Source organism: Semicossyphus pulcher, unplaced genomic scaffold, assembly GCF_022749685.1.
Source record: "Semicossyphus pulcher isolate SPU_LCO1_2020_fin unplaced genomic scaffold, fSemPul1.0.p SCAF_25, whole genome shotgun sequence".
In the NCBI taxonomy this organism is placed as follows: domain Eukaryota; kingdom Metazoa; phylum Chordata; class Actinopteri; order Labriformes; family Labridae; genus Semicossyphus; species Semicossyphus pulcher.
The window spans coordinates 388,844-406,913 of record NW_027211699.1 but is presented as its reverse complement, the minus strand read 5'-3'; the positions used below and the strand labels follow the sequence as shown (position 1 = coordinate 406,913).

The 18,070-nt window shown below is 43.3% G+C and overlaps 1 protein-coding gene across 2 annotated transcripts; it reads right to left on the bottom strand.

Annotated features, from left to right (window-relative positions):
• Window positions 1–321: 321 nt before the first annotated feature.
• On the bottom strand, window positions 322–16,174 carry cdk12 (cyclin dependent kinase 12). Of its 2 annotated transcripts, XR_011309275.1 has the most exons (15): window positions 14,252–16,174; window positions 12,394–13,080; window positions 11,718–11,897; window positions 11,491–11,630; window positions 11,232–11,402; window positions 10,849–11,038; window positions 10,431–10,487; window positions 10,005–10,106; window positions 7,919–7,996; window positions 7,703–7,819; window positions 7,490–7,621; window positions 7,063–7,289; window positions 6,538–6,960; window positions 4,323–4,840; window positions 322–430 (listed from the first exon to the last, which is right to left on the bottom strand). XR_011309275.1 is itself a non-coding variant. In XM_069675803.1 (14 exons), the coding sequence occupies exons 1-14, from the start codon at window positions 15,430–15,432 to the stop codon at window positions 4,422–4,424; spliced, it is 4,104 nt and encodes a 1,367-aa protein (XP_069531904.1). In that variant the 5' UTR covers window positions 15,433–16,174; the 3' UTR covers window positions 3,214–4,421. The 2 variants fall into 2 exon arrangements, 1 of the variants encoding a protein (XP_069531904.1); XM_069675803.1 differs by lacking the exon at window positions 322–430 and having other exon boundaries at window positions 3,214–4,840.
• Window positions 16,175–18,070: the final 1,896 nt, after the last annotated feature.

Genomic DNA, 18,070 nt, shown 5'->3' with positions numbered 1-18,070 from the left:
GTGGGAGAAATCACCTGGTTTTTAAGAGTCAGTAAAGAGACTTTTGCTGGTGCTGGTCCTATTTTTTTTACCTTCAAATGTAACCGAGGATTTATTACAGTAACAGGCATAAAAATGAGTTTATGGAGTGATTCAGCTGCAGGATTCATAGTTTTGTCTGCACAGCTCAGCCTGTGCTCTTTTGAATGCTCACATGAACTTGAGTTACTAAATCTCAACCTGAAAAGAAACTGTAGTTTTAAGGGCTTATCCAAATTCTGTATAAATTACCCTTGGATGCTTGAAGAAGCAGGTTTAAATCACTTACTTTTTCCATCCTAAGCCAGCCAGTGTGCTCTTCTTCTTCTTCGCGCATCAATCTCGCCTTCTCCGTCCCTTTTTGCCCCGTTCTTCTTTTCTCTTCTTTGTTCTTGCATCCTGAGTGAGTTTGCTGCCAAATTAAAATGTAGCACCAGTTAAGACAGACTGATTTGCCAGGCGTTTAAGATTCTAGTTCTTACATTGTTATGTGTGGCAAGCTGAAAACGATACACTTTGTGGCCAAGAAAGTTTCTGATGCAACGGAAAGGTCACTTTCCACTTTCACAGCTTCAACAATAACTTTCTACTGAAACAATAAATGATTGGCATGTGGTAATTGCGGCTGGTAGAGTGATCGGATTTCTTGTGCCCAAAATTCATTAGCATTTTTATAGCGGCTGCATTTAAGGCAGAAGAATACACATGCCTAAGTGCCCGCTGTAATCAGTCGGGGTCCAGGCAGATGTGTTATACGAGGGTTCTGTTATGTGACATTATGTTTGAAGGAGGTTCAAGGTTGCTTGATTTCACACAGTGGAAAAACGCTATCACAGCTACTGAGATTAGGAGATTGGAGACATGTTGGAGATTCCAAATATGCGCTCTTATAATCAGCTTACAAAAGCAGTAGGAAAATTCCATCCAGCAATGGTGCCAGAAATACAACTACATGAATAAAATGTGGTACGAATAGTCTGAAATGCACTGTCAGTCACTTCACTATTTGTCTGGAAGTCCACCAAAATCGCTGCAGCCGACAGTGAAGCGACGGCATCCAAAATGGAGGCTCCATTTTGAATGCCGCCGTCGCGTGTCTCTGCCATGGCGGGTACGTGCTGCAGACTGGCAGCATGGCACATTTATGGGCATTCCCCATAAGGTGCCGTTCTGATTGATGGCACAGTCTCGTGCACCTCCCTCTCTTCAGCGCTCAGTCCTGATTTATTCGTCTAGTCTCTGTGACTTGGCACTGGCATTGCCCACTACTTCTCCTGTGGAAACTCCCTGCGGGCACATTCACTATTATTTGGAGTCCCGATGGGCGAACGCATCAGACAGAAACATACACACACACACCCTCAGACACACACACTGACTGCACCGTCTCATCTCGCTCACACTGGGCCTGTGCTAGAGGGCAGGTGAGCCTCCCACTGCCTCCACTCTGAAAGGATCTCTCACCCAGAGGGCTCAGCTGCTTGGTGGGCCAGAGGGGTAAGCGGCTGTGTAAGCCTGCCAAGTGAGGGGACTGGTCTGGGTATGCATGAGGCCAATCCTGGCACGCACGCACACACACACAGAAACGAACACACACGTGCAGGCATACACACACACACGCAGCCAGTCTGTATGAGGCTTGGTGGCTGCTGCCTGTGCCAATCTGCAGTTTATGATCCTTGTCTGCCTGTCAGGATCTTCATAAAGAGATCAACCCAAGTGGTGAAAGACATAAAGAAGACTGATGCACAGGGAGTTCTTGCGACTGGGTCAAACTCATATCACACATTTGACAGTCCACAGGAAACTATTAATTAGAAAAGCGAGTGTGTTAAACTTCAATTAGACTGCCACAAATATCCAGAGTGTTTTATACAAGCTCACATGTTCCTGTAAAATTTAGTATAGCTACTAAATTTGATTTGTTCCAATGCTTTTAACTTATAATGGAAAACAGATTATGTGTCTGTTAACAGGAACGAGGCAGATCACACATCCCCAACACGAACTTTAAAGTGGTAATCTTTCAGAAAAGATTTCAGTTTTGTTCTCTTTGGCGGCACCTGCAGTTGGCGCCGGTTGATTTTCCTCACTCACTTTCCTTTTTAGACTGTTTGCTTCATCTGAGCATTGAGTTTGTTTCTTTTTCTTTGGATTTTCACTTCTTTTTGAAGTTGTATCTGTAGTCATCGATCTTTTCTTTGTTTGTTCAGCCATAGCAGATTACTGATTACTTGCAACACTTGCAGAGACCGGGAAAGCAGCCGCTTAGCTCCGCCTACCCTCTCTGGCAGACCAACCACTGCTGGGTGGCTTGTGATTTTTTCTGTGAAAGTCACGCCAGACACTACGGCTGTGTTCGAAATGCCGTACTACATACTACATGCTATATACTGCGTTCGGTGGTAGTATGTAGTATGGAAGAGCTTTTTAAATTCATTTTGCAGTATGCTACGCCAGGCGGAAGTAAACTCTAACTGCCATTTATTTTGCAATAGCGCCCCCTTCTGCTGGAATGCTGCTGCTGTCCGTCATTTCAACTCCCGCTGTGACGTTCCAGCGCTTTGCATTGTGGGATACAGTAGGCGAAGTAGACTGGTCCGATGCATACTGGAGATTTTCTCCAAATCATTACAACATCCGGGTGTTTTCGGCATACTGCACATTTTGCTTTTGTTTGCATACTACACGTTACACAGTACATTGTGTCCAAATCAGTACATACTGCTAGTATAGTATGGCATTTCGAACACAGCACCAGTCTTTAATACTGCAAATGCAAAGGCTTTCATCAGTGGGCCATTTGCTCAATCACCATACCGTGTTACCTCATTCGGCTTAACATTTATTTACATGAAAATCTTCGAGATTATTACTTTAAATAATAAAAAGTCATGCATGTTTTTAATTAAGGCTCAGTTATTTTACTAATTTTACTACTTGTGTAACTTTCCTAGCTTGATGTGTTAATAGTCAGAGTAGCCCATATAAGAAAAATTAACTACTATGAGTTTCAGGGTTAGACACAAAACCTGGAAACCTGAAACTTTGTGCGTGCTGCATTTCTTAAGATCAACCCGGCTTTGCCAAGCTTGACAGTGAGGACTGTAGTTGGAGCTGTAGCATGAGTGAATGCCTTCTAATGTTGTGGCCATTTCAGAGACACGTGCCGGACAGACAACTCAACTGGTCGCATAACTTCCTTTAATAAACTGAACCAAGAAAACACATATTACAAAATATTTTTTCTTTTTACAGAAACCATTCTTCCTTTCTTTTTCCAAAGCAAAAAATGGAAACAGAAAAATGGCCCGTTACCATCATAACCTCGAATCTTTCTCTTTTTGTAGAAAATAACTGCACCAAACAGAAAAAAACAAAGCTTTGCTGCACAAGTTGGCAGGGAGGCGACGACATATTAGACAAGGCTTTCAGAGCCCACGAGGAAAAGCCGGTTTGCGTATATAGTGTATGTTTCTGTCTGTATACTTCATGTTGCAGAGTGGTGTGTGTATTACGGAGTAGTCCATCATAATGTAGTGGTTTTATTCCATATTAGAGACAAAAAAATCAGCACTACAGGCTTAAGCTTGTTGCAACAAAGAGATTTGCTGTATGTAAAGAAAGGAAAATCTTTTTGCAGTTCAGTTGAGTTGATGACAAACAGCCTTTGGTTAAAATAAACAAAAAAAATAGTCCTGTGGATGTACACTGCTGTAGGCGCCATTCAAAGCAGAAACCGAACCCACATTTCCCCACTAGGCCGAGATCATACAGGGGTTTCTGGGGTCATGAAGGAGGCACAAGGCTGAAATCAGGGACTCTAGCCAGGCTGTAAGGTTTAATGGGAAACTCATAGTCCTCCAATGTTCTTATCAGTGCTCAAATATACCCATACACAACATTTTAGCTTCAGCTAATCGTCCCTCAGACTGTCAGAGACCTCACTCCATAAGAGAATGAAGGACGGCGACTTTGTTCTCCAAACACTGATAACTTTGTTAGTGGGCACTACAGTGGACGTAACAATCATTTCTTTAGGGGAAAAAAAGATCAAAGCTGCTTTCTAAGTTTAGTGTCAGCAGCATGGCACTCAATTTGGAAGTTCAAGTCTGGATCTTCAGTGGATGAGAAAGAGGAAGGGATTGCAGGTGGTGAGTGTTACAGAACATAAGACCCAAGATCCAAACACCCCGTCCAATACAACACAACAGCTTGTTCAGTGGGCAGTGATGTTCATGACCTGAAAAGGCCCTAAATCTCTTTCCTGCAGACATTCATTTTCAAGATTCAACTTTAGCTACCTGCTCATGGTCCAGTGAGTCAAAATCTGTAGGTGTCTCTCTGCATTCTTCCTCTGCCCTCCCTCAGGCTAGGTCTGTCACAGCGAAAAGATTTGAGCGTCAGCGGGCAGCTCCATGGGAGAAGCGAAGGTCCTGGTCCTTGGGGAACTGCGCTGAAGCGGTAGGAGCAGCACTCTCCGGTGCTGCCGGGGCCTCAGCTGCAGCCGAAGACTTAGGCGGTGAGTCTGCAACCCAGGGCGGAGGAGGCTGTACCCGGGCGGGAGCATCCGCAGCAGGAGAGGGGTCCTTGCTGCGCTTAGGGACCTCTGCTTCCGAGTCATGCTGAGAAATGAGCTGGAGCAAAGCGGCTGCTACAGCAGGGCTGATGTCCTGGCTGGGTTGGGTCTCAGATCCAGCCGGCTGGGCATTTCCAAGGAGACCAGCTGACGGAGGCGGCCCTGGTGGAGAGGGTGGACGCTGCTCAGCAGATAGGGGCACCAGGTTACCGGCAAACTGCTTCCTTTTTGATGATGCACCATCTGAAGGGGCCAAACAGGACAGGAGACAAAATGTTAAGGCGTATATAGTAGATCACTTATAACTTCAAACATGTGGACTATACACACACACAATAACATTTAATCTTATTCGTAATGTTCTATATGAAAATAATGCATTTTTGGTAAACGGCCTGACATGGAGATACACAATGTTGATGTTCCTACCTTCACCACAAGAGGGAGGCAGAGTACTTTAAGAGCATCTTCAAATCTAGTATTTTCCAGTACATTTATTAGAACATACTAGTAATAATAACTAAGTTTACTTTGTTTATCTCCGTCATTGCATGGATATAGTACAGTAAGTTCCAAGATCAGACTTTAAAACGAAGATATATCTGGCCTATAAATAATCTACCATAATGGACTTATTCAGGTATAGTAAATCTCAATGTTGCAAATGGAAACACTTTATTTTATAGTGACTGGTCATCACTTTTAAATAACGTTTATTTAACACAGTATAACAGCATTTTTTCACTATTTGGGTGCAAGACTTGCCAACACATCTGATATAATTGTATTAATGTATGCAAATCAGATGCAGCCGGATGTGTTTCTCCTTCAAAAAAACCACCTTAAACAAAATGACAAATGCAAGAACTAGGTGAGAAAACATTAGGAAGGGCATGTACAGCTGGATGAACAGAAAAGGTGACTTATGTAGGAGAATTTTAAATATTATGAAAAGGTGCAGACAAGGTTACTAAACCAGGTTAGTCTGTTTGTTTTCCAATGTGCAGCAGTGCAAGGCAAACCGAGGCTGTAAGAGGCCTTGACAGAAGAAATAAGAAGAAAACAGGACTGTTACCATTCCAGTGTCAGCAGCAAAGTCAACAGTTTTATTCAACTTGCTAATCACATCTTTGAACTAATAACCGAGTCAGAGTTAACACTTAAAAACCAAAAGAAAATAAAGTGTGTGACAAACCAAAAAGGTAAAAGAAACACATGCAGGTGAAGTCTAAAGATTGAATACATTTATTTTCACTTGAAAATTTATTAGACTTTCTTCATAAAAAGGCTGACATTACAGACTGTTTAAAGCAACATCGCTTCCTGTGAAGAATCCATGACACCTGCTTCGTAATGAAAATGGGAGGATGAAAAAACAGGTGTGGAGATGGAACAGATAAAGAAACAAAGACTGTGAAACAAGGAAAAAGGGAGGAAAGTGGAAGGGAACAATACAAAGTGAACCTTTGTTTCCACTCCAAACAATAACACTACGCTTTCTTCTGGTTCATCGTGTACACAGTGAGAGATGTCCTTGTGCACCAAACCTTTGCCCGGCGTCAAGGGTCACATGACGACAAACACTCGACAGACGTTTCGCAGGGTTTTTTCTTGTGCATTCTTCAATATGTGAGGTGGTAATGAGGGCACGAGGGGTCGATGGTGAGAGTTTAAGGAATGTCAGGGATGAAGGAAAGGATCGGGGATGCAAGATAACCCTAATAGCCAAATTAATTTGGTTAATAGATCATTTTGTTGATCTCATACGGTAGTCTAAAGTGAAATTATTTTGATAGAGTAGACAGGAATTTTGAGTACCCATACTCAGTCAGCTTGTTTGTTCTCTGCCCTGCTCTTCATATTTTTGCAGTCCCCATTGATCTCCATCTAAACCTGTTCCCAGTTTTTTTCAACCCTCTAGAGACTAAACCCAGACTTGCCCTTGCGATCAGTAGTAGAGGCGGATGAATCGCGCGTTAGTGCCTCCTCTGATTGGACGCCATTGCTCTCATCCCCTTGCTCCTCGGTTTGCGGCTTAATGATGTGGCCTAAAATGAGGGCCAACAGGTTGGCCTGGTCTTCCTGGCTCAGTGGCGGCTCTCCAGATGTCGGCGAGAGTTCCTGGGGTTCAGGAGGTGGTTCTGGGGGCTGGGACCTGGCAGGAGCTTGGGGCTGGTCCTCTGGAGCCCCCTGGTGGTCAGAAGCCTCACTGAGCGCAGACAGAGACTGGCTAAGACTCTCAGGATTGGAGAGGTTGAGGAGTTGGGCCACTTGAGGCAGGCTGAGGTCTGTTTGTCCCTGCAGGAGGTTCAGCAGCACCGCCAGCTCTGTCTGGTTCAACTGTTCTGCAGCAGCACCCAGGCCTGAACACACAAATTCACATTCACACACGACACTCAAACACTTAAACATTTCTTTTGGCTGTATGTGTTTCTGTTTAAATGCTTATAAGAGGCAGCTGTTACCTGACAACTCGCGCTCTATGTTGGCTGTGGAGGGCGGTTTTCCTGGTGGTGGTGGTGGTGGGGCTCCAGCAGGGCTGGATACGGGCCGGCTGTTCTCTCCGCTAGAGGTTCCAGTCGCTTCCTTACGGGGCACTTTGGGAACAGGCACATCCCCAGGCAGCCCGCTCTGACGGGCACGCCTTCTCTTCTTACTCCACAGCTCGTGGCAGTCTTGGTGGTGAGGAAGACTGAAGAAGAACAATAAAAAAAATAAATTCCCATTCAAATGCAAAACATGTTACAGATTACAGTAACAGTAAAAAAAGTATTCACAGTATTCTCATTTCAAATATTTTCCCCCTTATCTCTAACAAAGACAAAAAACCTATATATAAATTCTGTACTATATAGTCAAAAGGTAAAAAAAAGAGGCCATAGGTCTACTGACTCTGGAGGCGGCATCCTGCTGGGCTCAATGTCACACAGGAAGTCACAGTTGAGAGCCTGCTCCGATGTGCAGCGCCGTGCAGGGTCGAGGGTCAGCATTTGGTCAAGCAAGTCCAGGGCAGAGGATGGTAAACTGCACAGAAGGGGAGAGATTATTAAATTGTAGAAACAGATAATCACAGCGACTTTGAAGCAGTGCAGCATGCCTACATACACGGCAAACTCCTCCCGCAGTCGCCGTCTGTACTGCTTCTTGGGTTTCATGGTGTTGAAGAGGGGAAGTTTTATTACGTCAGGCCAGACTGCAGGACAGGGACTCCCACACAGACGACTGAAGGAAGTGGGAAAGTGAGACAATTATTATGATAAAGAAACAGAGAAATCAGGGTGTGTAGTGAGTTTCTTGAGGTGTTGTGTTCAGGAAAGGCACCTGATGAGTTCCAGCTGTAGAAGCTCCTGGTTAGCCTGGAAGATGGGCCTCTTGGTAAAAAGCTCTCCAAGAATACACCTGAGCAACGATAGAAGGCAGAGATGGGTATAGGTAGAGCAGGTGAACTCCGACTTACTGAGCTTAAACTGTAAAACTAAGAATCAAATAGTGAGTGTATGAGATGGACATCGTTAGGATTGTATTGATACCGAGATAGACACTGATGCTGCTTATCAATAGTGTTTCTTATTATCTTTTGGCACAACCTGCCAACTGTTTTTTCTTTTTTATTGCTATTTTTTTAGAACAGAAGCTGTGGCTGCTGATTAACCAATGATGTCTGTGAGTTGGAATAAAAATTAGAAGTGCTCGAATCCAATGCTGACTGTATTCTGAGTTAATAACCACAGTTAGGCCTTTCAATGCAATGCTGTTTTCAGCCTCTTTGTTCACAGAACATTTTGGGAGCAACAGCATGGCAGGCTGTAAGTCATATGAACTGAATCTGGTAATGACCACAAACTATTGTGTAGTATTACCGTCAATGAAGTCAGCCTAACCATGATTGAACAGGACTGTGTTAGCACCATGTTTCATTACGACCTGCTCTGCTGCCGTCCACTGTGATTGACTCTCGTACTCACAGAAGTCGATCTGTGTTGTGCTGGGAATTTGTTACTGAATACGAGCAGGAGAACACTTTTACTTCCTATAACTGTGGGGTAATCTAATGTTGTCATATCTCTGATGACAAAAAAAAATGCATTAAAGCATGTTACAGGAGTTATAGGAGTTTATAAACAGAATAAGGCTGTACTGGTGACAACTTTCTAACAGCCACCAAAGCATCAGATGTTGCAGCATTTTCATTAAATTTGGCGTTTGAATTTTTTGCCCATTCCTCAACAATTACAGGACGTAAACATGCGGTAATGAGCGAACAGGTTCAAATTTAGTATTGGTCCTTAATACTAATCCTTAATAGCTTCTCAAAGTGCAGAGTTCATGTGAATGTAGGACTTACTTTTACAACCACTAGAAAAACAAGCACAAAACGTTCTTCTGATATAACAAGTTAAAATGTGGCAGTAGAGCACACAGTAATTAAGTATCTCAGACCTACGTGAGCTGAATTTGCAAACATCCAGTCGCACACACATTTTACAACATGTCATAAAAAATACTCCAGATACATGTTATTTATTTCTTCTGAAAAATGTCCTCTAATCACATCATCTATTGTATCTACTGGGGTACAGTTTACCTTGGTGGGCAGAAAGGTGGATAACAAGGAGGGAAAACATGCAACATTACGGCTGAATGACTTTTTAAAAAGAAAATACAGACAGTGCAGTTTTGATGTTTTCTCATTTACCTTTTATGGATTCTATAAGTGACATATAGCTTAAAATATTGTTTTTCCTTCATAAAGGGATAGTGAAAAAAGTAAAAAATTAGACCAACCAATTAATTCACCAAACCAAAATTAAATTGGTTGGTGAATCAGCTAGTTTAAATCTACCTTAGCAGAAATCTCCACTGTTATAACATCGAGAGATGGACAGGCAGACGGACAATGGCACAGTGCGACCCATTTTGCATCTCGGTACTCGGCGAGATGCGGTGCCGATGACAAACGTGAATTTGGACCAACGAGGCTGTATTTTTTTCCCTTTTTTTAGACCTATATTGGCTTCTTCATGTAGCGTATTTTTAAGTTATTTTATTCAGCGTTAATGAAATGCAAAGACACACATTTAGGATGTCTAATGAATTCATTTATGTCTAATTAATTCATTAATTAGGCATATATTGCTCTTCAAAGCATATGTCTGATAGTTTTTCTATATGGCCATATTGGCAGTCAAAAACATAAGTCTAGTGTAAACTCTGATACTGCCTACTTACACTAAAGGGAGTTGGATGCAGAGGACTATAATGTGAGTTCATAAGCAAAACAAAACCTTTGACACCACTCTCTGCACTGTTAACTACATAATCGCTGTTTTTTATCTTCAGCGCAATGCTAATGATATGTAATGCTGGTATAGTGACCATCGCCTGAACTCAGATGCGTCTTACTCACCCACAGCTCCATACGTCAATGGCTGGAGAGTATCTCTCCTCTCCCAGCAGGAGTTCAGGGGGCCGGTACCATAGTGTGATTACTTTATTAGTGTACGGCCGACTGGGATCAAGGAAAGAGAGAGAGGAGAGTGAGACTCAGTTCACATTCATAGAGCATCTTAACCTGAGAGTGCCCAAACAAACATTTCAACTTTCACTGACAGGGATCTTTAAAAAAGGACAACAATGTGACAGTCAGCACCATCTAGTGGAGAGTCAAAGTAATGAAGGAGAATAATGCATGTTCATGGTGAGGTTCAATTACTGATGCAATCATGATAAACATTTACTCAAACATTGTAATTAAAGAAGTGATGTAAGGTCCCCCGGATACAATAAACATTTTAGAAGTAAATATTTACATCGCAGAAAAATCTTATCTTACCTTTCCTCTGAATTGTAAAGTCGGGCCAAACCAAAGTCTGCTAGTTTGATCTGACCTCTGTACACATAAAAACATGAGAGAAATCAAACATTAGAAGCAGTTATACCAAACACGAGACAACTTGAAGACCAATGAAAACCTCAGTTAACAATGACAAACCTGCATTTGGATCATTTAAGCTCGCTTTTGACTACTTTTGGCCTTTGGTTCATGTCATTTACAGACTTTAGCTGCCTTTAAACCATTGACAGAGATGTGGATGATGCTGCATTATAACTTGTATTGTTAATGTCACTTTGTGTAAAGGCATCAGAGGCTCTACAATATACAAACTGTGCTAAACAACTGTGCAAATGAACCACTACTCTCTGAACATTACAATACATTACTCCTGGTGTCAATTCCTTCTGCTCCTCACCTGTTGTTGAGCAGTATGTTGGAGCACTTAATGTCTCTGTGGAGGAAGTTGTTCTTATGGCAGTAGTCCAGACCCTCCATCAGTTGACGCATGAAGCTGCGGATGTGCTCATGGGAGAACTGGACCAGGCCCGACTCCAGCAGGCCCATCAGGTCATGGTCCATGTACTCAAACACAAGGTAAAAAGCACCTTCAAAAAAGAGGACATATGTATTCATAAATCAAAGACACATTATACACACGTGAAAAATGTCTGGAAGTTAGAAGAGTTGCTGTGCATTAAGACCTGTTCAGACTCTCTACTGCAGTTTTCTGCTCAATAGGTTCATTATTATTCCTCAATATTACCCAGCCCTGTCTGATCATTTCTAACCCATTCCTACCTTTGTCCTTTTTAAAGTCGAGGGCATCCTGCTTGTCAGTGACAATCTCCTTCATGTTAACAACACTGCGGTGTTTGAGCTGCCGCAAGATCTTGATCTCTCTGATGGCTGTGATGGGGAACCCCTCCTTTTCATTGTCCAGTCGCACTTTCTTCAGAGCCACCAGTTCACCTGGGATGTTAGAGAGAGTACCAGTTAACATAAGAATTGCTTGTTTTGACATAAAACACAGAGTAATACAATGACTGAGGTAACCTACCAGTGTCTTTGTCCTTGGCCTTGTACACTTGGCCGTAGGTGCCTTCCCCTATGATGCCGATGATATCGAATTTATCTACACAGCGTTTGCCCCAGTCACTCTGGGTGTGTTTGCGCTCACCATATCGTGGGCAGCAAATCCTGAGAACCATCAAAAAGAAAAACGGATTAGATTTGCAGGGTTAAAAAAGGAAGATTTGAATTTGGCAAGTAATAAAATAAACTGACTTTGGTCTCTTCTTAAGGGTTGGCTGGGGAAGCGGTGGAGCCTGGCGGATTGGCGACTGTGGAGGTGAGGCGTCCCCCCCGAGCAGAGTGGGAGGTAAAGGAAGGTCGATGATTGACGGTCGGCTGCGACCTTCCTTTTCCTTCCTAGGTAGCTTCTGAGGAGGGGTGGACTTCTTTGGACTGAGGGTGCAAAAAACACAGCATGTGTTAGATTTGTTCACTCTTGGATTGTGTACCACCAGATTTTTACAGGGCTCAGAGTCTAATCTTAAATTCACAGGGGCTTTGCACATGTTTCCAGGTAATGTTGACAATGTTGATTTAGCGCACAGGAGTTGATGTACAGTAAGCCCAAATGAGAAGTGTAAATTAAAGATGATAAATAAATTGTCAACAATAACTCCATTTGGAAAAGTCCATGTTAGGCCTGGTGATAGGGCAAATTTAACCAAATTATAAAACAAAACAGGTCAGAGCTGTAGCTACAGAGCATGCAGTTGCAGGAAAGTGAATCTCTTTTCTTTTGCAGTGATGTCTTCAAACTGTCTTAGTCTCACAAGAAATACAATTAAGATGAATTGGCAACAAAAGTTTTCATTACGTACAAAAGATGAGCATACACTGAGAGTGCAGTGTGACATATTCTCTAAGTCTGTATCTCTGTTGGGGGTCTCACCTGTCCTGAGCGTTTCCCAGCAGTGCAGGTGGTAAAGGCAGGAGAGGCAGAGTCGAGGTCTTATGCATCGGGGTCGTGCGGATGGGGCTTCGAGTAGGAAGTGGAGCTGGAGATTTGGCCTGTGAAGTGGTTGAGGGTGTAGGAGGCTGAACACTTGATTCTGCCTGAGGTGGTGGTGGTGGAGCCTGTGTGACAGAACCTGGTGGCACAGGAGGAGAGGGCTGAGGAGGAGGGGGTGCAGGGGAGGAGGTGGAAGAGGAGAGAAGAGGAACGGTAGCCTGATCTTCAACACTGGGATCATCCAGGGCTAACGGCGCAGGTGGGGGCAGAGGGGGTTCTGCTACTGATACCGCCTCTCTTTCTGGCTGTGGAGGCTCAGCTTTGGGGGGACGTAAGGACGAAGAGCCTGTAGATTTACGTGCAGGGGGAAGAGGGGACGCACCGCCACTGGCACGAGCTGCAGCCTCAGCAGCCTGCCGTTCCTTCTTTCTTCGGCTCAGCTCCGCTCCCAGGCTGGAGTTCAGTGGAAGGCGAGAGGAGGGAGGGGAGCGGCTGGTTGGCCGACTGCTGTGGGAGCTGCCCCCAACTCCACCAGAGGTAGTGTGCCTCTTGCTTCGGGAACGAGAGGAGGAGCGCCGAGATGATGAGTAGTGCAGAGGGGAGCGACTTCTGGAGCGGCCAGAGCGCCTAATTAGAAAACAATGACATTCTTAAAACATCATAAACATAAAACATAAAATATAAAATAAAAACATAAAACATATAACATAAATAAACAACATAATAAACATAAAACATCATAAACAATTCATACTTCACTGCTTCTTCCTGAAGCCAGAGACAAGGATAAAAAAAAAAGAACTGGGTGGGAAGTAATCTGAAAAAACACTTGACCACATTATAATTGAACTATACCATGTGGGGTGTTAAATTCAGAAAATTAATAAAGAAGTCAAACTGTGGCTCTGAAAACTGAATGACAGACTGGATCTAAAACTTTCATTTACTCTTAAGGGACACCGATTGTTCCTTGTTTTCATTATCTAGTTTATATTTACTCTGACTCCATTCTAGTCACAGATGTACACCGCTGTTTTCCTTAAAATAAACTCTAGAAAACAAGACAAATTAATCAAGAATATTTATGAAATTCTGAAGACATTTCCTGATTGCTAAAGGCTCTATTATTCTGCTGGTAAAATGTATAATCTACTTAGCAGTAGAACTCTTACTCACAAGTTGCAGGTCTATTTCTAGACTGGAAATTTTGAACATGCATATGAAAATACAAGACTTATAACCTTTACAACAAGCGTTCTCATATATCTGTATGATGCAATAATCAAAGCAAAAGTCTGATAACAGGAAAGGAACAAACAGTTGCTGTACTCTATCTTCCTAACTGAAGCCTAAGCCCATAGTTTTCTGACATATTTCACTAAAAACTATATTGACTGAAGGGAAATATTTCATATCACCTGGCTGACTTGACACTGCCTCCATCCATTAATTTTGTTTCGCTCTGGCCTTGGTATATGTTATGTAAGGGAAACTTCAGTAACATCTACATCCTGCCTCCTAACAGTCAATATTGTGCTTAAGGGAGAATGGCTCAGCAAGTTCAACAGGTCTATTGACCTGACTTTAACTTAGACTGCAGGCAGCTCCTGTTATTTTCATAGCTAAGCAAATACCACCAAATATGGCTTGATGGGTAAGTTGGTCTCCTGTCCCACGAAATACTCATCTTGACCTCTCATATTCTACACCTGTTCTGTAAACATGTGTGGAAAGTGTAGGTTTAAGCTTGAACATATTGCCCAAAATGGTTTCCAAAATTTTTACAGTATATACTCACCGAGACATGGGGCTGGTGCTGGAGGACCTGCGGGTACCATAGGGGCTGATGGAGCGTCTCCTTGAGTAAGGGCTGCTGTCCCTCTCATAGCTGGAGGACCTGTGTCTGCTGCCATAGGGGCTCTCTGATCTCTGTCTGCTGCGGCGTGACGTATCCCTGTAGGGACTGGGGCTCTGCTGGGCCGCCCTCCGCCTGGAGTAGCTGTCATCCCCTTGCTGCCCATACCCACTGCCCTGTGGACTCTCACTGCCAGCCCCTCTTCTGGGACTGGGTGATAGAGCAGAGCTGGTGCCCTTCCTGCGAGGGCTTCCCCTACTTGAAGACTTGCCCTTAGGGCTTGACTTGTGGCTCTTGGAGGACTTGCGGTGGCTCCCCTCTGCTCGGCTCCTCTGAGAGGAGCTGCGGCTGCCCTCCCCTCGGCCTTCTCTGCGCTGTTGCTTGTCTTTGCGAGACTTCCCTGAGCGGCTGCTCTCCTTGCTGCGAGATGAGGATGTGGAGGAAGTAGTGCTCCCGACACTGGCTCCAGGTTGCAGCTGGGAGGAGAGCATCAGCTCCCCACGTTTAGAGTCACCTTCTGGCTGGACCTGGCGTTTGGATGAGAGGCCTGATGAAGCAGCCTTCTCCTTGCTCTTTCCAGAACTGCCTTTCTCAATGTCTTTGCTGCTCTTTTTCTTGTACCCACGTTCCCCATTTCCAGGGTCTCTAACTTTGTTAGGGTCCTTAGGCTTTTTTCGGGACTGCCTGTGCCCCTTGTTCTCTCTACCGTCAGTTTCTCTGCTGACATCGTCTCTTTCATAGTCTGGTGAGGGCTCCAGTCGGTACCCGCCACCCCTCTCAGAGGGCCTGGAGGACGGTGGGTCCGAGAAAGTGTCCGAATCGGAGCTGATATCATCGTACTCCACGAGAGGCTTCACAGTGTTGACACCAGGGGGCGCCGTGTCGCCGAGGGTAAAATATTCTGGTCCCGGTGTCACCAAGGATTCCCTATTATGTTTGTTTGATTTATGCCGTTTACGTTTTGTAGAGGAAGAGGACATTGAAGATTTTAACTGCACCTTGCCGTCTTTACTCGTCTTTTCTCCCGCGGAGGTGTGAGTTGGGGCCTGGGTCTGGTGTGGCACACCGCTGTTGCTAGATTCCGGCTTCCTCTTGGTCCCATGGTGTCGGTCCGACCCAGGCATCCCTCACGCCGGCGTCGGTACCTCTCCAGCGACTGGGCCTCGGTGGTCCAGGCAATTCATTCACAGGAGAACAGTAGCTTTTCCAAATGCCAAAAAAAATGTGTTACTAAGCAGAGACAGGGCAAGAAAACACACAACATGAACACACCAGGCCGCTCACGTCCTCCTCAACGCCAATTCATTCCTTTGAGATCTCCAACATAGTTCATCAAAGCAGAAAAAAGCCACGGTGGTTCTCCGTTGTTGTAAAGTACTGTAGCTAGAATACGTCAGTGAATAAAAAAGATCCCAACAAAACATCGGAGCATTGTGGAGGCGCCTCCGTCTCAGTTTAGCTAGCACCGCTAGCTAACGCTTGGCGGCTAGCGAGTTGACTCGTAAAAAAGAAAAAAGTCCCTTTGTGAAAGGTGTCCTTGTCCGGTGCCAAGTTAAGTTAAGGTGTTTTTATTCCACAAAAGTACGGTCTTAGCATTCAGAAACAAGCAATTGCCTTCATTAAAAGACGCTCGTTTCTCGAACAAAATGAAAACTTGACCCGGTTGGTACTGTTTACATATTCCCTTTAATGTAAGTTTTATCCCCTATAAATTCAATAATGATTAGAAATCATAGTATTGTCGTGTGCAGTAGATGTTCCAGTTTATTATAAATGGCTCTGGGAATCAACCAGGCCTATATTTAGGGCGATGCTAGTGGATTTAATATCATCCACAGCCCTATCTGAAGGACACTACAAACGCCATTGTGGCTCCTGTGACTAGCAACTTCTGCGCACAGCGGAATGAACCGGAAACCGGAACGCTGTCAATCTTAAATATATCTTAGCAACGACCTATCACAACCAACGGCCCGCCTACTGCAATTGTGGTAGCGAGCAAGCTACGCAAAATGACAAGGAGGCGGTAAGTTTACACAAGGAAAAAACATTTGTATCAGCGAGTTACGTAGGCATTCGAGTATTTTCAAGTGACAAATGACCGAAATGAATAACAATCGCATACACAATTTTCTCACAGGAAATATAAAAAACATTTCTGGCTTCGAATTTTAACATGTCGAGGCAATAGGGGGAAGGCTGTATTGTGCACAGGCAAAGTGGGCAACTGCCCTTGGGCCCTGAAAGTTTCAAGGTTTTTGTGTATCATCCATAGACTGTATAAAAGCATAGACTGTCATTGTATAAAAGTCAGTGGTATCATCTAGTTTGTGCACTAATTTAATTGTTTTTTAAGGTATATGCACAACTGAAGATAAGAGACTACTGCTTTACTCCCTAATTTTGAAGCTCTGATATGAGGACGGTGCCTCTATCAAAATACGGGTTTAAGACTGTCCTTACCTCATTTCATATTATTTAATGTTTTTGATATAGAAAAAAATACACCTAAAATAGGGGCAATAGGCAATATTCCAGCAGACAAAGAACAGAAAAACTGTATTGCAAAAAGAGTAGCAGGGAATCAGTTAAAACGTTAGTAAGAGTTAACAGGGGCACACCTATGCATTTTTACCCTGGGATCCTACATCTGGTGGCTAGTTTTTCATATTGCTCAAATATCTCTTAAATTGGTCTCCTATCTCAAGACACAAGTCTTTAGATCATGCAGACAACAGATAGGTCACACATGACAATAAAAATGTATGTATTGCTTTTCATTAATTCAAAAATGAAATTTAAAAAAAGTAATACAATAGTCTGCCAAAATGATATGAAACTACACTTCCTCTTCTCAAGAACTCAGAAGTAATAGTGAAGCTTTTACCTAGTACTTCATTAAGTGAGCCAAGGGTCAAGTTGATAACAATTTTAACTGGAGTCAAACCTGTATGAGTTCAAGTCCTTTGACCTGAGTTATCATTTTCCTCTAATAGCTACCTGGATCTGTGCTAACAAGGGGAAAAGCCAAGAAAGGCATCTTTCAGAAACTCATGCTAATGACAATAAATAGGCAAATTGATAAAGGTAAGAGGTAACAATGTATTGTGGATCATGTCAGCTGGTCATGTCATATATACATGACATAAACTATGAACAATGACAGAAGAAAAAGTAGAAAGCTTGTAAACAGCAGTATACCTTAGGAACTTAAGGGAGCTTAAATACAAATAAAATAAACAAAATATAGGCAAAATAAAAAATAATGTTATATTAAACATGTGTACAATAAGTGTAATGTCACAAGGTATTTGAACAAAAGTTACAAATAATTATGGAATTGAACAACATTGGACTGTTGTCATGCGTACGCTCCTGACGTTTATGACGAGGACTCTCCCTGGTTGATGATTGGGTCCACTCTCTAAATTGGGCGTGGCCAACAAGAAACGCGGAAGTGGCATTTCCTACAGTCATAACAAAGTTACTCGATGTTTGTGAATTATAGTAACAATAGATTATAGAGTTATTGGCCTTTTAAAGGTAAATGTCTCACAAAAGAGCGTAACTCTCCGCTTCTGTGATCGTTATGGCACACTAATCGCATTGTGACAAACATTATGAACGCATTGGCCCACACTTTTACGACAGGGCCTCCAAGTGGAATTTTATCAGACACTCACAGGCAATTTGTTATTTGACGTTGGATATGTGTGGGGACGCTTTAGCTTGATCTTCACTGTTCAATTTAAAATTATTTCT

Excerpts from the sequence above, each read along its gene's own strand:
- cdk12 (XM_069675803.1), bottom strand. The coding sequence starts at position 15,432 with ATGCCTGGGTCGGACCGACACCATGGGACCAAGAGGAAGCCGGAATCT. Across the intron at positions 11,898-12,393 it reads CTGGGAAACGCTCAGGACAG|TCCAAAGAAGTCCACCCCTC; the intron begins GTGAGACCCCCA and ends TTGCACCCTCAG. Across the intron at positions 11,631-11,717 it reads ACCCTTAAGAAGAGACCAAA|GATTTGCTGCCCACGATATG; the intron begins GTCAGTTTATTT and ends GATGGTTCTCAG.